At 57.2% G+C, this 18,491-nt stretch overlaps 1 protein-coding gene across 2 annotated transcripts in view; it reads right to left on the minus strand.

Moving 5' to 3' along the window:
• Nucleotides 1-14,999, minus strand: part of BCL11B (BCL11 transcription factor B) — a 92,207-nt gene extending 77,208 nt beyond the window's left edge. For both annotated transcript variants that reach the window (XM_080662515.1, XM_080662514.1), the window contains exons 1-2: nucleotides 14,415-14,999; nucleotides 843-1,211 (exon numbers count right to left, since the gene is read on the minus strand). In XM_080662515.1, coding sequence (XP_080518641.1) covers nucleotides 843-1,211; nucleotides 14,415-14,472 — 427 coding nt within the window. In that variant the 5' untranslated portion in view covers nucleotides 14,473-14,999. The remainder of the gene's footprint in view (nucleotides 1-842; nucleotides 1,212-14,414) is intronic.
• Between the last annotated feature and the right edge of the window lie 3,492 nt (nucleotides 15,000-18,491).

Here is an 18,491-nt window from a genome sequence, read left to right on the forward strand (position 1 = left end):
AGGGCCTGGGCCCCGTGGAAGAGACTCTGGCCGGCCACGGCCACGGCCTGGAGAGAGGGACTCATGCAAAAGCACGTGGTGAGCAGCCTGGCCGGAGGCCACCAGCCCCACACCTGTTGTTCGGGTGGTAAGAACCAGTGGTCCAGGTGGCCAGCTCAGTTGGCATACCAAAGGGCATGCCCCACCTCCCCAAGGGGCACAGTGCTCCAGCAAGTGTCCACAAACCCTTCCCCGGACCTACCCACGGGACGAAGCAGTGTCAGAAGGAGCCTCTTTGCACAAATGGGAAACTGAGGCCAGAGAGAGGAGGGGGAGAAAAGGCGTGACCCCATCCATCAGTGCCCTCCAGGGGCCACCCACATGCAGCCCCACAAGCTCACAACAACCCTAAGGAAAGAGGTGTCACAGGCTCCATTTCACCGATGGGGAAACTGATCAGGCCATGTTGTGAAGCACAGATGCCAACCCAAGACGAGGGCTCCAAAGCCAGAGACTAAGCTGTGAGCCACAGCACCGTGAGGGAGTGTCAGGGTCCCAGGCTCCCATTCTGTCCTCCTGGCCACCTGTACAGGAGGCCAGACCTGTGCAGCGCCCCCTGGTCCAAAGCAAAGCAACCATCTAGCCCGTCAGGCCGCCCTGAACCCCGGGCCCGTCTCCCGCTGAGGGTCACCTGGACTGTGGGCCCTCGGAAAGGGCGGAACCCAGCGGGTGGCCCAGGGGCCATCCTGGGTAGCTCCCAGGCCATCCCGGCACCTACACGCGACACAGCGAAGTGGGGGAAGGTGGGTGTGGGACACGGGAGGTGGCTTCTGCAGCGGCCAGGCGAGTGCAACGTGCCATACCTGCAATGTTCTCCTGCTTGGGGCAAATGCCTTTCGTGGGCGAGAGCAGGTGGTCATCTTCATCGGGGGTGACCTGGATCCCGATCTCCACCGGCTCGGACACTTTCCTGAGCTCGGAGCGTGAGGAGGGCGGCGGGCTGCCCTTGTCCAGGCCTTTGTCATAGCAGGCGCCCAGGCTGCCGCCACACTGCTTCTTCTTGTGCTCTATAAAAACCAGGATGTCCCCCAGGGGGAAATTCATCTGACACTGTCCACAGGTGAGCAGGTCAGGGTCGGGGCCACCCACCAACAGCCCCAGGCCGCTGGGCTCCTCTATGTCCAGACCCTCGTCTTCTTCGAGGATGGCAGCCTCCACATGGTCAGCCTCAGCTGCAGAGAGAAAGGAGAGGGGGGGGCAGAGAAGACAGAGATGGGCTTAGGCAGTCACAAGCACCCCGCCTGCGTTCCAACCCGTCCCCACGTGGAGGCAGGCCCCCTCCGCTGCAGGACGCCAGAGCTCGCCAAGTCCTCCCCCGGACTCCTGGAGGCAGGGGCGCACCGTCCCGAAGGTGGGCGACACATGGGCCAACGCAGGCTCCAGGAGACACGTCCCGGCTCCCTGAGCTTGTGGCTTCAGCGGGGCTGACCTTACTGCTTCCTAGTTGATTCTCTGCCAACCCCCACCCCCACCCGCACCCCACAGCATACGAACACACATCCTGGTTTCACCAGCGATGCAGCCATCCCAGACGGGGCGGTATCCGCTAGAGACGCGTCTCCCGAAATCTGCAACATCGGAGAATCACCCGGGGGTCCTGGAAAACCTCCCACGCCCGGGCCAAGGACCCTGGGACCCAAACATCAGGTGGTGGTGGCGGTTTAAGCCTCCCAGGTGATGCCGATGGGCAGCCAAGGCTGAGAGCCACGAGCCAGAGCCCTCTGGCCCGGCGGGGGCTCTCTCTGCCGCCCCCCTCGCCTCCACCTTTCATTCATGGCTTCCCCATTCACGCGTGTCCGACTTGAATTCCTCTACCTGAGACCTGGCTGAACACCAGAGGGGAAGACAGAAACCCAGGCGGCCGTCAGAGGACCGGGCCTGCTGAGAGAGAGGAGCCCACGTGCTCGCAACAAGTGAGCGTTGGCTCCAAGAGGAAGAGCGAAAGGAAGGGCAAGGGACGGGGCGCTGCGGGGCTGCGGCTGCGGGGCTGTGCTGAGGGGCAGCTGGCCGTCCCCAGCACCCCGCACGGGTCAGACCATGGCTCTGTAGGTTTCCCAACCCTCGCCGACAGCCCCTGTCCTGCGTGCCTGTTGGTTTCACTCTCACTCCCAGAAAAAGAAAAGGCGGGGGGGGGGGGAAATCCTTCAGATTCCAGAAGCATTTCTTGGCAGATGACAAACCACACTTTCAATGGGTTTACATGTACGTTTTCTGATTTCTTTAGCAGCCGATACACTTCTGTATATATTTTTTTTGTAAGGGGCATAGGACACAAATATTTGGAAACCCATGAATACTCCTGGGAGACCCAGCAGCAGAAAAGGTGTCATAAATCAGGGACGTGGACACGGAGCTGCGTCCTCCCTCCGGGTCTGAGTGAATTCGAGGTGGAGATTTTTTGAGAGCCAAGGTCAGGGGCCGGGAAGATGGCACGTGTGTCGGGGTCCTCGGAGGTGGGAAACCCGGGGAGGCAGGTACACGTTAAGTGGTGAGCTGTTCAGGAAGGACCGGGCAAACCGCAGGAGCCCAGCGGGAAGGAAGGGAAGGAAGAAAACACATTCCGTGGCCGTGAAGTTATGGGCGGGCCCGCGCCAAAGAACAGATAATTTCAGGGGAAAATGCTGTGGCATCTTTCATCCTATACATAAATCACTGCTCTGCGTGTTCTGAACACAGGCTTCTTCAGGGCCCGTGCGTGTCCGCGTGCAGGCCGGGGTGCGCGGTCGTCGGAACACGACACAGGACACGTATGAAACATGCGTGTGTGGGTCCTGGAGTAGGACCCGCTGAGAAGGGAGATGGGCGTCTGAGATCCTGCCTGGGGTTCTAGAAAAGCAGACAGAGCCTCCCATGAACTGAACGTAGACCCGCGCTGGAAACGTGGCCCTACAAAAACACCCCGCCGATGAGGAAACCCTAAACCTGCGTCCGCTTCCCTCCGACCGAAAGAACCTGGAAGGTTCGAGAGGCACTTTGCACAAAGCTCGCCCCAGAAACCACTCCTTACACTCTAAGAAGAAAGGGGAGGTGATGTAGAAAGCAGTTGGAAGACAATGCTACGTCATTAATTTACCCGTTTATTTTATGAAAAGATGCCTTGCTCCGGTTAAAGTGGAATCGCCACCCTCCCGCCCCCATGAGGTTCCGGGGGGGGGGGCGGGGGGGAGAGGCCTGGGTTCCCGTGAACCGTTCGTCAGGACGGAAAAGGTAATTATCCAGAGCCTCTTTTCCCTTTAATGATCTAACATTGAGCAATACTGTTTATATTGAAAAGCTCACACCTTTAATTACCAATTACATATACATAATTTCAGAGCCAAAGGAGAGGGCTGTGAAAACAGCTCTTTAGAAATATCAGGGCGTACTCTGCACCATTTCTAGAGAAGGACTCTAATAGATGGGAGGAGGGTGTCAAAATATTGTTTTGTGAAAAAAGAGAGAGGCACAAAGGAAATGATCTGGGGGAAAGAAAGAAAAAAAAAAGGACAAAATGAAATTGAGAATTCAAACGAAACGGGTGAGTTCACGGTGGGCAGGGCGGGCGGTCCCCTGTCCCCTGGAGAGAGCCAGTCCTGCCCAGGCGGGCGCCCCGGCCTGCCACTCACTCGGGCCATGTGATAACAGCAAACAAGGACGCAGGAGGCCGGTGCACGTTCCCCAGCATCACCCGGAGGCCAGGAGGTGTCTCCTGCTGACGACCGTCACCTCTGGTTTCCCTTCCTTGCTGTGTGCTTTGCTTTCCATGAACTTTTTCAGCGTGGTCCCTGGATCCCCTGTGCAGTTCTGGGAAGTACACTGCTCTCTCTGCTAGGGGGGGGGGTGCAGGGAGGGGGGAAGCTACGTAATTTCAAATTCCTGTCATAATTCGAAAGAAACACGGGCTCATTTGAAAATGAGCTAGGTCACATGCGCTGTTTGCAAGCATGCCTCCCTCTCCCTCCGTTCTGTGCACCAGCTCTGTCTTCCTTGTCCTCCCCCCACCCCCACCCCCTTTTATTTTTTGGAACATCTGTAAGCTTTCCTTGACTGAGCGGTCTCTGCCTACCCCTTCCTCCTGCGCCAGCCCCGTGAGCCCCAGTCACTGAGTTTGAAAGTCTCCCACTCCATTCACTGCGTGGCCGTTCAGGGTCCCCGCCTCCGGTCCCCTCACAGCCAGCCCACCGGGCAGCCGGGCCCGCTGGCCAGCCACAGGCAGCTCTGAACTCCACCCCCACCTCCTGACCCAGGATCCTGCCTCCAAGGGAGGCCAGGAGGCCAGGAAACACCCACCAGAAAGCCTCCCTCCCCCCACTTCCAGTGTTGAAAGTAAAACAAGTGAGGAGGGCATTCACCCAGCCCAAGAATGGGGTTCCCTCTCCCCACCTCCTGGGGCGTGGGGCCTGCTGCAGGAGACACTTACTTCCCAGAACGGTGGCAATGGCACCCCCAACCCCCAAACTGTTGAATGTTTGGGTCAGAGCGGGTAGACCAAGACAGCCTTCAAACTTCACACCCAAGGCCTTGGGAGACACCCCCAAAGTCAGGCTGTGGTTTCATTTCCGCTGGCAGGCGGATACCAAGCTAGGTGTGCGGAGCACATGTGTGCATCCCTTCTTAGAACTGCATCACCGATGGGAGAAATGAAAGGAGCAAGAGCCACCTGGCCAGGCTTAGAGGAGGGCCAAGTGGGGCCGCGTCTGGCCCCCCGGAACCCTGCGTCCTCGGTCCTGTGGGCGCCTGGTCGCACAGCTCGGCACTTCCTCCGAGAACCAGCCTGCGCCTGGCAGGCAGAGCGGTCCCAACTGCCACCCAGAGACGAGAAAGCACCAGGGAAGATAAAAGACACGTTCAGACAAAATCAGCTTTTTGAATACCCAGGCCCCGCACACCAGCCCCCTGCCTTGTCGGGCAAACTCGGGCCCCAGTGAACGATGAGGGGTGCCCCCTGAGGGGCTGTGGGCTGTGGGGGAAAGCTCCCCGGAAAAATACTGCTGCTCTCACTGTTATGGGCCGAATAAGGGAGAGAGATGGCTTCACTGTTTGATTCATGAAGAGGAGAGAGGAATGGATGCACAGGGCCCTGTCCCCAAGTCACACACTGGACTGGGGTGGGTGAAATGTTCAGTCCTGGAGTGCACGGCCAAATACGTATGTACAGACACACACAAAGCACGTTCCTCTTCTTTTACAACAAAACCACATTTTATTTACAAGGCAGGGCCTCCTCCCAGCTGGTGAGTGCATTTAGAAGCAATGAAATCAGGATTCACAGATAATAATGGACATTAAGTGCACAGGGGGAGAACTTGATCCTAAGGCAAACTCTCCCGCGCCTCAGCTCGGCTGCGAAGGAATCTGGGCAGCAGACGGAAACGGAAAGCCATGGTTAACTCCAGCCCAGCCAGGCAGCCCACGGGCCTCCAGCGGCTGCTCAGGCTTAGCTGGGCCTCACCTGGCCGTGGATCCCCCCCCCACCACCCGCCACGCAGGATCCCCTGGGCCCCGCCCACAGGGTGGGTCTCTCACAACTGCCCCCTGCACCTGCCCTCCCGGGAATTCCAGCCCCAGCCGAGAGAGGCGGGCGCCTGGAGTCCCCTCACCCTGTATTGATTCAAACGCAAACCTCTGTCTGCCGTGGCTAAGCCACAATCCGGGAGAAACATACACAGAATGACTGTCTCAGGAACGGCGGGGAGGGGGGTATGCGGGGGGAATAGGGAAGGATGTGGGGGGAGGGGTGCAAGGATCTTAAAATCGTGTGCCACCCACGTCACCGATGCCACCCTGATGGGGACCCGTGTTTACAAGAACTGTGCAGCCTCCATCCACCCCGCTCTGCATCCCACTGGGGACTCCACACCTGCTTCCCGCGACCCTCTCCCGCTTCCGAATATCTGCGGAGGGCTCACTTCTTTCCCCCCCCCCCCCGGGAACGTTCAGGGAGGGGCCCGGACGCCAGGCGACCACGCGGAAACGCAACCCGCACGCGCACTCCGCGGAGCACAACACTTTCGGAGCTGCCATCAATTTTTAATTTATTGGATCCAAGAGAAAATAACAACCGTGGCGAGGCAGGGAGCGGGGGAGCGCGGGGGGATGGGAGAGAGGAGGAATCAATTCTCGGTGAAGAAAATAATCTATGACTGGATGACGCTTTAAGGCACAGCAAGAGGCTTGATGAAGTTCTCCCAACACCGGGGATGATGAAGTGCGGGGCAGAGCAGCGGAACGGACATCGGAGGGGACCCCCGGCCTAGCCAGTCACGCGTTAGGAGGGTCCTCCCAGGACCATGAAGGGTTAGGACAGATCCGAGGGCCGCAATCCAGGCCCCAGGCCATTTGCCCGCCCAAGTCCGGCAGCCAGCAAGGCTCGGGGCTGTTGCTGGACCCTGGGAAGGCGCAGCGGCCGGGTCGGAGCAGGACAGCTCATTCTGATGGACTCTCTCTCCTGACCACCTGCCCTCTTGCAAAGAAGTCTGAGGCATCTGCCTGTTCCAGGTGTGGCAGAGCTAGTGGTCCAGGCCCTGGGCCTCCCTGAGACCTCCAAAGGCCCCCTCCCTCCCGCCCTTACTGGAGGGACCCCTAGACCAGTGCACACTGGGACCCCCCACCCCCACCCCAGCCCCATGAGGCCCTGGATGCTCCACACCAACCACATCTCAAACTGAAATTTTCAAAATTCTGACATCTGGGCGGAAGACGGAGAGGAGGCTGCCAGTACACAACCTCAGCTGCCATTCCCTTCCCAGGAAGATGACCAGGGGTGTGGCTGAGGGGGCGAGGGGAAGGCCTGGGCCTGGCCTGCATTCTGGAAGTCAGGAGGCCTCATCCAAGCGGTTTGGGGTGCAGGAAGAACCTCAGCCACACAGCCGGGGGGCAGGCCCAGATGGGCTAGTGCAAGGATGTGAGGAGGAGCCCAGATGCCCACATGGCCCTACACACACCCCCCTCCCCCCCCCCCCCCCCGGTGCCAGGACACTTCAGCTTATCCAAAACAGCTCCCTGGAAATACCCTCACTTGCTCTACAGACTTAGTCCGACCTTCCCCCGCGCCCCACCACATACAGCTCTCCAGAACCCCCAGATGTGTGAGGCCGGACTCAGACATTCAAAAGCAGAAAGAGGAAAACAGCGTCCAGGTGTCCTCACGGATCCTGTCCGTTACTACAAGATGACTAAAAAAGCCAAGTCCATGGTACCAAAGAATGGAGTGACCTACATTTTCATAAATAAAAGTCAATTTAATTTAAAAAAAAAAAAAAAAAAAAAGGATGTACCACCATGTACAAAAATCCTCCTAAACACGTTCAGAAGATCCTATAAAACTGCAAATGCCCTAAACCTTCAGAGCCACAGCAGGGCTCACAAGGATGCGAAAGGAAAGCACTGTTTGCCGCTAGATGACGAGGTTTGCTTCACTGAATGCTATGCTTCCCCAAAGGTGCTAAGCAGGAACAAGAGGGGGCCCCCCACCCAGGACAGGGACTGCAAGCGGCCGGCAGCCGGAGGGCCTTCCGAGGGAGTGGCCAAAATCTCAGGCGCAAGCTGCTTTCCACACCTCCTGTCCAAGGTCGACACTTACAAGCCACCCCATCTTTTTCCTCAGCAGCAGCACTTCCACTTCTGAGGCCCACGTGAATCACAATCACAGTGGCATTCAACTTTCTGCCGTGGGTTTGTTTTTTTTTCCCCCCGTGTTGTTTGGGTAGAGAACTCATTCGAACATGAACAGATGTATTTGTATTTTAGCAGTTCCGTGGAAGGGGGTCATTACAAAGTTATGTAAAACAGAGGATTTTTTTTTTAAAACTTTTAAGCCACTTAATTTTGTGTGGTCTGGGTTTTCATGAGAGTAAAATAGCGCAGCCTCCCTAATCCAACACCCAAGCAGATTATCGGCCGCTTCAGAAAAAAAAAAAAAAAAGGAAAAGAAAATAAGGCATGAATATCTTGAATTTCACCAACTACACAAAAGACTTGCATATGTCAAAATGCCGGACGAAAAGTCCCCCGTGAAGGTAGCGCCATTAATCAAACCTCCGATCTGGTGTCGCTTTTGCCAGTAAAAACGATGCTGTCGTCCCCCCCCCACCCCCACCCCCCATCGCCGGCTCGTGCAAGAAGTGTGTCCCTCGGCTTTCATGTGCCTCTAAATAGCCTGGTCTCGGCACTTTTTATCCTCGCCTTGGGAAAACCACCGCTCAGGGGAGGCAGTCGACACGCAGCTCGTCTCGGGGAGGGGAGAGAACGGGAGATCTCAGTGACGCGTGGCTCCCTGGGAAAGAGAGATTTGTGGGAGTGGGAGCCCGGGGTGGGGGCAGACACAGAACACACAGGACTCCAAACCCGATCATCAGTACATAAAGAACGCTCCGGAGTGACAAAGCCATTCCCGGAGCAGCTGGATGACACAGACGTGCATCGCTGGCGTTCTCCTGTGCCCTCACCCCAATAAAAAAAAAAATATGTCCGTGTCCCTCCAGCTAACACCACCTCCAGAGGGGCATGCTCGGTGGCATCAATAACTTGACCGTGAGGCGCAGGGCACAGTCCCCAAAGCGTATTTCTTTTCCCTTGTCCTCCCCAGTGTGGCACTGCATGAAACCGAGAAGCCCAAGTCCTTGGAGAGTTTCAGCTAAAGACAGGACCTAACCGGGCAGCCAGGGCGGGCCTTCCTTGAGCCACAAGAGATGCAGGAGACAATCCCCAAAGGTCAACAACCTCATCTTCACCCTCCCCCATAGACACATTTTTTTTTTTTCAAGCTTTGTCATATCTGTGGTCTGTACTGAGTTACAGCTTGTGAAACTCCCCCAAGTTCCAAGGCACAGGATTGGGGGTTTCTAAAGTGAGTGTTTTTAACGGTTTTCTGCAGGCCAGAGGCCGCTGCCCTGCCCAAGGCGGCCAGGTGACGGGGCCGCTTCATCTCCGAGTTGTCAGATGAGCCCGCTGCTGTGCTATGCTTACCACCGGCTCGATTCAAACATTACATGAAGTAGAGAAATCATCAGATAAATTGCCGGCCCTCTGCACTGGAGAGGGAAAGGCTCCTCCGGCTGATGACAGCGCTCGGCTTTTGTCTGACCTAATTTATTTCTCTTTCAGGTTAGAATAAAGCACACTTTCCTGTCGCAGGGAAACCTCTTCTGCCCAGATACTGAACTCAAGCACAAGACTCGGGGTGAACTGTGCTGCCTCCAGATTTCTTGAACTTGAAGGAGAAGCCATTAGAGATGCAGAAATGCTGTGATCAAAAGCACACGCACATTCCCCAGCGCCAGACCGCACATTAAGGGAGAAATAGTCCCTTTAAAGCCATCCATTGCGAGCCTTGTTTGGGGTGAAAGGGATTCGCAACGTGGGGTCTCGCAAGCATACCCTCCTTCCAAACAAAGTTTCACACGTTATTTGAGTTGGCATTTTATATCTTTGGGGAATGATGCCATGTCCCTTAGTACAGTGGGAACATTACCTAGTAAATGGAATTGAGAATCCAGGTGTTATCAGACCTGAGCTAAAAGGACTTCCACTCATCAAGCCGTTTGGGGTACATGACTCCCCAAAGCAGTGGTTCTCGGCTGTCCCCTGCCTCTGTGGCGTGCAGCCTAGAAAGGGACAGCATGAGGCACACTCTTCCCAGACCCCCTCGCCGGGTCAGGCAGGCCTCGGCAGCCGAGGGCGGTTTTCAGAAAGTCAAGACCACAGACTAATCGGGGGGGGGGGACACCCCATTCAAAACTAACCCTTTTAATTGTTTGTTTTAAAAAAAAAAAGAAAGAGAAGAAAAATGCCCCCACCTGCCCAGTCATGGCTTGTAAATCAATGCTGATAGCTTGGACATAGATTTCTCAAACTTATCCTCTCATCCTGCCCTGCTCGAATCTCCGCAGGAAAATCAATATTACAACTTCACACTTAAGACATTTTTGCAGCAACGTCAAGGGCCTGAGCCGCCTACGGAAGCCCGTTCCTCGCCATTGTAGCCAAGGCGCCGAGACATGACACGGGCGCCGAGCGCCCCCTAGCTGCCTAGTGGCGCCACGCGCGGCTCGGCGCCTCAGGCTTGTCATCCACCAGAAGCCAATGCAACTGAAAGTTTATTTTGGAAAGTCTTTTATCACAACAAGCAACAGAGATTGCACAGCGATGGAGAAGGGAGATGAAAAGGAAAAAGGGACGGCTCGCGCAAGCCGCGTTCTAAGCGAAAAGGCAGTGCCAAGAGCCCGATTCTGATAAGGCGCTGGAAGCCGGTGCGCCCCACGGTCGGAAACTGCTATCTCTGAACGGGGGCTGTTTTGCCTGCTCCATCTCACAGAGACGTGATGCTAATTATTGTCGAAGGCACCCACAGCTGGCCGCTGCTTCCGCCAGGAGGACCCCCTTGGTCCTGCACAGTGGTCAGCAAAGCCTCACATCCACCCCTCGGCCCTCAGCCTCCCTCCCTGTTCCTGAGGCCGGTTTCACTGCCTTCACTCCAGCACGTGAGAAATGACTCGTTTTCTGTTATGAAATATTTTGAAGGCCAGACAAAAATCACCAAGGCCAGAGCACAGGCAGGTAGCAACCTCTTCCCCTCAAAAAAAAAAAAAGAAAAAGAAACAGGCATCTGTGCATAATATTCAGGGAGGAGAGAAGACCCTTTAAAAATATTAGGGGCTGTTAAAATATGCCCCCGGCTGTTTCCTCTCAGGTGTGAATTGCAAATGAATAAAATCAGCCCGGCATCACACCTTTGACGAACACATTTTATTCTCCCGTGGAATCAGAGCAGCTGACTTATATCACACTTCTAATGATATGGGGTTTCCTTCTGTGCAGAAGGGAGACAGACTTCACTCCCCCCACCAACTACCAAAAAAAAGAGGGGCCTATAGCTTATGAAATGTATCAGAGGCCCAATTTTGAAAGATCTGTGGACAAGTGGAGATATACTATCATACCCTGGGGGGGTTAGGATCCTTGTAAGCACCACCGCCTTCCCAACATACAGCTACAGCAAAGCCGGATGTCAAGGCAACCATGGAATTCACACAGCCGAACTTCGGGAGTCCAATCTTGGGTCTCGAGTTGTTTCTCAAAACCGTGGCTTCTTATGGAAAAGCGGTCATCTTCCGCAGAAACCTGTTGGTGAGCTGTTGAGCTCTCACCTCTCCTGGGGTGATGTAATTCACCACAGGCATCCTAGTTTCTTGGGAAACCTCAGCTCCTCATGGACGGGGGCTGGTACCCTGCGTCTCACCCTGTGTGGCACCACAGGCTCGAGGCCCTTCCCTCGGCCTGGCCATCCCGGCCGCTCTGCTTCCCCTCCTCACTACTGTCACTGTGTTGTTTTGTGTTTGTTTTTAAATTAATAGCTGCGTCTGTCCTCCGGTTTGAAAAGCCATATCCATCTGGGTCAAACATTTTGAAACAAACCAGAAGCCCAGGTTTTCGTCCCCAGCTGTCTCCCACACTCTTCATACCTCCCTCCGCTTCTCACGGGTCCTGTCTGCAAATTGAACTAGCTCATTATGGAGCCCTTCGACTCCCCCCCCACCCTGACACCCCAAGATTACCCAGGCTATTTCTGCGCTCTTGGTGTTTCCCAGACCATCAGTTATGCCTAGGTTGCATCATCCCTAAAGAACCCAAGGCTGCTGCTCCCCAGGCCGGCGGGCTGCCACCCAACTGAAGCTATATCACATTGTAGGTGGTTCCTTTCCCATTTTAAGTCCAAAATGTGAACTCCAGGCGGGGGCTGTGACAGCACCCATTTTGCTGGCCAGGGCTCCAGCGCACCTCCCAGCCAGGCCCCCAGCATCGTGGAGGGACACATGCACAGACCGGTGCAGCCTAAACGGCACCCAGTTCTGGCCTTTCCCCAGCCTGGACTCCCACCTCCCGGTGACACAGGACAGACAGAAAGCCAGCTGCTTTTGGATAATAAATAGCCTGTCTGGAAACTGGTTGGACCACTCTCCCCGCTTAAACCCTGCACATGCTCTGGTCTCCCTGTGCCCTGAGAGGCAGGCAGCATACCCTTTGCCCTCTTGCCGCCTTGTCCCCACCTCCCTTCTCCTTTGCCTCTCTTTTCCCTCCCTGCCACGGCACCGCTCTGAGCAAGGCTAAGAGAGGCTCAGAACAAATGAAACATGGAAGGATGTCGCACCAGGCACCCCTGGGCCCCCACACCCAGCTGCCGCCAGTCCTGGTCCCGGCTTTCTCCCGAAGCCCAGGAATGCCAGAGAGGGAGCGAGCAAAAGCAAAGCAAACCTACCTGCTTCTTCCCCCTGACACACAACTGCAAACACGCCTGGCTGCTTTTTTGAAGCTGCTAGCTTAGCAATGCACCCCCACGACTCCCCCTTTCCCGGACCCCCCCCCCAACTTCCCCCTCCTCAAAAACAACTCTTGCAATTATACAGAAGCTGTGTGGGGCAAATTGCCTCCTGGAGAGATTAGGCGTCTGCAAGTACAGACATTCTAACCACCGCTCCACTATCTGAAGGTGGGGGGTCAGGGTGTGAAGCAATTGATTATTAGTAAAGGGCGCAATGTCAACTGGCATAAAGGAGGACCTGGGTCAAGCCAGGCTCAAATCTGGTTGCAAAACATTTTGTTTTAAATGCAACCGGCAAGTCCTCTTTCATGTTAGAATGGTGCAAAATAAAAGAGACGTCCTCGTCCCTCCCTCCAAAGGCACCCCTCTCCCAAGGTGAACCCCACTTTGATATCTATTACCTTCCCCCCAAAATAAGAATAAATCCACAAATTCTTACTAAGGTATCTGCTGTAACAAAGGAGCGATGGCAGCAGCAACTGCTCCGAGCAGATGGTTCCTGTGCTGGGTATTCAGGGGAGGGGAGAACCCCTTTATATATATATATATATTTATTTATTTATTTAAATTTTTAAAAATATAACATAAATATTCGGCTCTCCGCTGCCCTGCAGCCAGTCCTCAGCCACGGCAGCGGCAACTGGGCGCGCAGCCGTCTCCGGCTCCACGCGGGCAGCCCGGCCCCAGCCCGACGAGCGAGGCGCCCGGAGGATTTCAGGAACACAACCTGCCCGCGGTCTCGATGGCACCCAGAGGATGTTTTATTTCCATTGCAATATAATTTTAAATATATATATACACATATCAACAGCGACCCAAGCACCGCGAGAGAAAGGACCGCAGGGGAACGTTCCCGCGCCGCGAAGCAGCGGCTAGCCGGGCCGGGAGCGCTGCAGCCGACCTTCCCCGTGCAACTGTGCGGGCACCCGGGGCGAGCTCCGCGGCAAACCCGGTACCTGGCCCGCTCGCGCCCGCCTGCAGCTTCTCTAAATAAGCCCAACTCGGCGCTGGAGGCTGCTGCCTGTGCCCCGCTGCCTGACTTTGTCCGCCCCGCCATTGGCTTGAAATCCACAGCGTTTCAGCCCATGGCTTTTTCCATTGCGACCTGCCTTGTTTATTTAGATAGAGAAGATGAAAGATACTGGATAGAAGGATGGGTAAGAGACTGATAGATCTCCTTTTCTTTCTCTTTCTCTCTCTCTCTCTCTCTCTCTTTTTTTTTTACTACTAATTTACAAGCACATCCCTCGCTTCCCACTCCTAGCTGACAATCTTTGCCCCCCCCCATCACCACCACCCCGTGGCGGGATTTTTCATCAACCCCCAATCGCCCCCACCCCCACCTTTTTTTTGGAGTGGGGGAAAGAAGAGAAGATCATCCCAGGAGACTGCGGAGGTGGGGAGATAGGGGTGGGGGTGCAGGAGCCGGCACACAGCCGCGCAGCTGGATTCTTTTGCAAATAGCGAGAGGAGGGGTGAGAACGGCGGCTACGGAATCCTAAGACCGGCGTGGCCGGAGCCCTGCCTGGCTGGGTGCAGCGACCCGGGCCTCGGAGCCGGCGGCCGCTGATCGACCCGCGTCTCCCCCAGTCCAGAGCGCACCCCGCTCTCCTCCGCCCGCGCCATCAGCGCGGACCCACGCGCTCGCCAACTTTTCCCCACTTCCCAGCTCCCCCTCCCCCTCCTCTCCCCTAGCCCCCTCCCCCTCCTTTCCAAACCCCGCCACCAGCGCCGCCGCCGCCACACACGCCGCTCGGAGGGGCGAGCGTCCAGCCCGGCTCCGCGCGCACACACACACCTCCTCCAGCCTGCGCGCCCCCTCCCCGGCCCAGCACCCGCTACGCAGGCCCCAGAGCCCGGGGCGCGTCTGGCTGCGCAGCGCCCCGACTCCCCGGGCTGCAAAGAAACTTTCCTATGGACCCCCGCCCCCCACCACGCTCCGGGCCGACGCCGCTGCCTCTGCGAGCTCGCGGGCCGCCTCGGCGCCCGGCCCGGCTGCACCCGGCTCGGCGTCCCCAGCCCCGGGTGCCCGGAGCCCCATCCTCCGGCCCCTCGCGCGCACGCCGCAGACACTTACGGGTGATGAGCTCCCTCTGGGATAAGTGCTGCGGGTTGCCCTGTTTGCGGCGGGACATTGCCCCGGCATCTATTCTGGCATCGCCCGGAGAGCTGCTCTGATGAGGGGAGCCGGGGAGGGGGTCTGAGCTGCTGCTGCCGCCGCCGCCGCCGCCGCCGCCGCTGCCGCTGCCGCCGCTACCGCCGCCGCCGCCGCTGCCGCTGCCGCCGCGCCTCCTCTGCCCGGGTTGGTGTTTTGGTTCTTGCCCCCTTCCTCTCTTGCCCTCTCTTCCTCCTCTTCTTCTTTATTTTGCTCTTTCTTCTATGCTGTTTTTTTTGTTTTGTTTGCAAAAAGAAAAAGATAAGAAAAACCTCGATAGGAGAAAGAGGCAAAAAAAAAAAAAAAATCTGCTGTTGCTTGCCGGGGACTGGCTGGTTTCCTTAAAATATATTCTTCAGAAGGAAAAAAAAATCCGTTGCACTTCAAACTGCGTGGCCTCCTGGACTTCCAATGTCTTCTTGGACTTAAACCGGATTTTGCACCGGCTCCTGACACTTTCTTTCAGGGTCTGGTAGGTGGAAAGCGCACTTCTACCAGGAGAGGGGGAAAGAAAAAAAAATGCAAACAAATAAAAAAAAGAAAAGAAGAAAAAGGAAAAAAAAAAAAAGGAAAGAAAACTTGGGGACTTGTCTCGTACCCCCTCACCCCGCCCCCTCAAAAAACCCAAAGCAATGTAAAACTGCCCGGGTTCGGTTGTTTCTGGATTTTCTGCGGGCTGCCTGCTTTTTTCTCGGAGACTGACCCTTCCGAGGTTCTGGGGGGACTCCGGGAGCGGCTCCTTCCCAGTTCACCTGGCAGGCTGGCGCCGGCCGAAAGGCTGCCGGGTCCCCGCGAGCGCTCCCCGGCGCTCCCCTGGCGCCGCGGGCCCGGGGGGAGCTGGGCTGAGGGGCGGCTCGCCCAGTGCGCCTGGGTCGGTGCGGGCGCGGACTGGGAGCTATAGATTGCAACGTGAAGATGGCGGAGTCCGGGTTCTCTGGGAGCTCTCGGTCTCTCTATGGCTGGGGCTGCCTCTGTACAATGGGATAAAATTCAAGTTCAAGTGCGGACGTGACGTTTAATCTGCACTAGAGAGACAAAAAGACCCAGAGAGTCGGAGCACTGGGGGCGACTAGCGGTGGCTTTTTAACATTGTACCCTGTAAGAGAACAAGAAAGCACACCACACACACACACACACACACACACACACTCACTCGCCCGTGTGCACACCCACAGTCCAGGCCAGCCACACGTGCAAACGACTCTTTTGGTCAGGACCCTCCTCCCCTTGCACTGGGAGCGCAAAGGGAGGAGGGGGGACGATGGGCAGGATATTTTTAAATAAAATTTTAAAATCCTCTTGCCCCTCCTCCCCTCCAGGGAGCAGGGCCCCCTGAGAAGGGGGGCGGAGTGCAGTGTGTGTGTAAGTTGAATCAAGGCCAGTCCCCATGCACCCACCCACCCACCGAAAGTTCTTCGAGAGTTGGGGGTGGGCCCCGCGACTGGAGGTGATGGTCAATTACTTCGTCTCCCTGGAAAAGAGCTTGGTTGTTTTTACTTTTTATTTTATTGGGGGATTGGGGTTAAACTTCCAAAAAAGTGTCTCCGTGTAAGTCCTGATGTTTTGCCCAGCGAAGTGGACAAAGTAAGAGATACTAAGAGAAGACAGTTAAGAGCATACTGGGGGGAGGAGGAACGTGAGACCTTGTTTGAGTCTCATTCTGGAAATAGTATTCACCCGAGTCCGTGTGCTCCCACCACCTCGCCCCTTGAACTCCTCCCTCTAAGGCCAGGGTCTGTGGGAAGTGTGGGGGTACCTGGGCAGGGGTGCTCCACGTGGGACAGGAACTTGTACGTGCTGACCCAGAAGTAGGTGTGGCCGGATCTCCAAAGAGACTCGGGTTCCCCAGTTCCCGCCCACCCCCTGACAATTCCTGCCACCTGCAGAAAAGCTGCCCCCAACCCCAGTGCTCCTAGCCCAGGCCCAGGGCCGGACCTGAAACCCCTGGGCAGACTGGGAAGGACACAGCTGTCTGGTCACCCGTTTGATCTCCAGCCGGCGAGGACAGGAGGGTGGGGGAGAAGGGTTTGACTGTGGCCGGGGGACAAGGCCAGGCCATGGTCCTGTGGACATTCCCTTCCCTGCCCAGGCCGTCTATTTGATGACCTGCGCTCCCGGGCTGGGCGGGCCACGCGGCTGCAGCGCTCTCCCTTCTCAGGGTTTCTCTCGTCCGGGCCAGGAGGCGGCCTGGGCGGGTCGGGGCCTGGCTTGGGGCTGGGCTTGGCAGGCTAGCCGCGCTGCACCCACCCAACCCCGCCCCCAGGCGCGGCTCGGGCGGGGCTGGGCTGTGACGCCTCCGGGCGCGCCGCCTCCCTCAGGGCCTTTTCCTTTGGGGGGCACGCCGGTTTTAGTTCACCCCCGAGGTCTTGGGTGGGCGACAGTACCAACTACTTAACCACCGAGCGCAGCGCCCATTAGCGAGGATAGAAAGAGCTCCCTGCCCAAACCACCCGCCCCCCCCCCCCAAAATAATAACAATAAAATGAGCCCTAGCATGAAGTTTGTCAGATGGGCGGCAGGGTCGCCGGCCGAGCGGCTGGAGGGGAATAGGGAGGGGCGAGCCTGCATTCCCCACCCCCAGCCCGAGGACTATGGGCAGCTGCCCACCACCCGCAACCCACACGCCACCTCCACGTGGTCCAAAGTCTAGAAGCACCTCCCTCTCCTCGCTTGCCGCCCTACAGCGAAAATCCTTCCAAAGAAGTGGCCTAAGTAAGAAAAAATGCCCACACGCACCTTTAATAAACTTAAGAAAACCATAAACCGGCCATCCTAACTCCCCCAGATTCTTAAATGCGGGGACGCAGTAAGCTCCCTTTCTGAGAACTGGCATTGTGAAGTCCAGAAAAGGTTAGCGTTTGCCCAAGGTCACACAGCGCATGGGGCAGGTCTCCACTCAAATCGCCTTGGCGTGCCTGCGCTCGGGGGCCCGAAATCCCGACCGCCAACCCTCGCCCTCCGGGGCTTGGTTACAAGGAAGGGGACTGGGGCTGGGGGAATGGGGTAGCCCCCTTCAAGAAAGAGGCCCCTACGGGGACTGCGCGGAGCGCTCAGGGGCCTCAGCTGCAGCTGCCACCTCCGGCGCGCGGGGGCCGCGACGTCTGGGGAAGGGGCACCCTCCGCCCCACCCCCGGCAGGAAGTAGCGGGCGGGGGGCGGCACGGGCAGCGACTGACAGAGGAGCGCTTCCTCATTGGCCCCGCGCTGCCCCGACGGCGGGAAGAGGGACGCGCGGGCGGGCCGGCGCAGGGCCGGACACGCCACCGCCCGCCAGCGCGCTCCACCTCGCCGTGGCCGGGGAGTGGAGGCGCTGGCCCCTTTGCCCTCCTCCTCCTCCTCTCCCGAGAGGCGGCCGGGTGCAGGCAGAGAGCAATCCCAGCTGCCGCTCCAGTCTCCTTTTTTTCCCTCTGCCCGTCTGGCACGGGCATCATTAGCGCTGAAAGCTGTTAATGTCTGGTCTCACAGCTCCCCCTTTAGTCTTGCTGCGCTCCCTGTCTCGCGTTCCAAGCCAGATCAATAGCCGCCTCTCCGCCGACCTTGACCTCTCCCTAGACCCCGCCCGGCTCCGGCAGCTGGCCCACTCTAATATTTCTCCACTCTCTTGATACCCACACAAGAGGGTGGCGGAGATCCGGCCACAGCCCGGTCTCTACCCCTTCCTCAGGACCCCAGGCAGGCAGAGGATCCTGTAATTCTGTACCCTTCTGAGGCCACTGCGCGGGCGCGCGCGGGCGCGCGCGCGCACACACACACACACACACACACACACACACACACACACAAAACTCCTTGATCTACCAAGCCTTTGTTTAGAATAAAAGTCCCTCCATCCCCAATAGGGGGGGTGGATTGGGGGGCAGGTGCTTAACATATGAAAATATAAAGGAAAAAGTGCAGGTGCTTATGCAATCCCAACTATTACACAACTTCACAGTCATGTCTCCAGAGCCTACCTGCAGTGGGCCTACTGTGTGCTGGACCCAGTGCTGGGGCTTTGTGC

This window comes from Plecotus auritus (genome assembly GCF_963455305.1).
Source record: "Plecotus auritus genome assembly, chromosome: 1".
NCBI classification, from domain to species: domain Eukaryota; kingdom Metazoa; phylum Chordata; class Mammalia; order Chiroptera; family Vespertilionidae; genus Plecotus; species Plecotus auritus.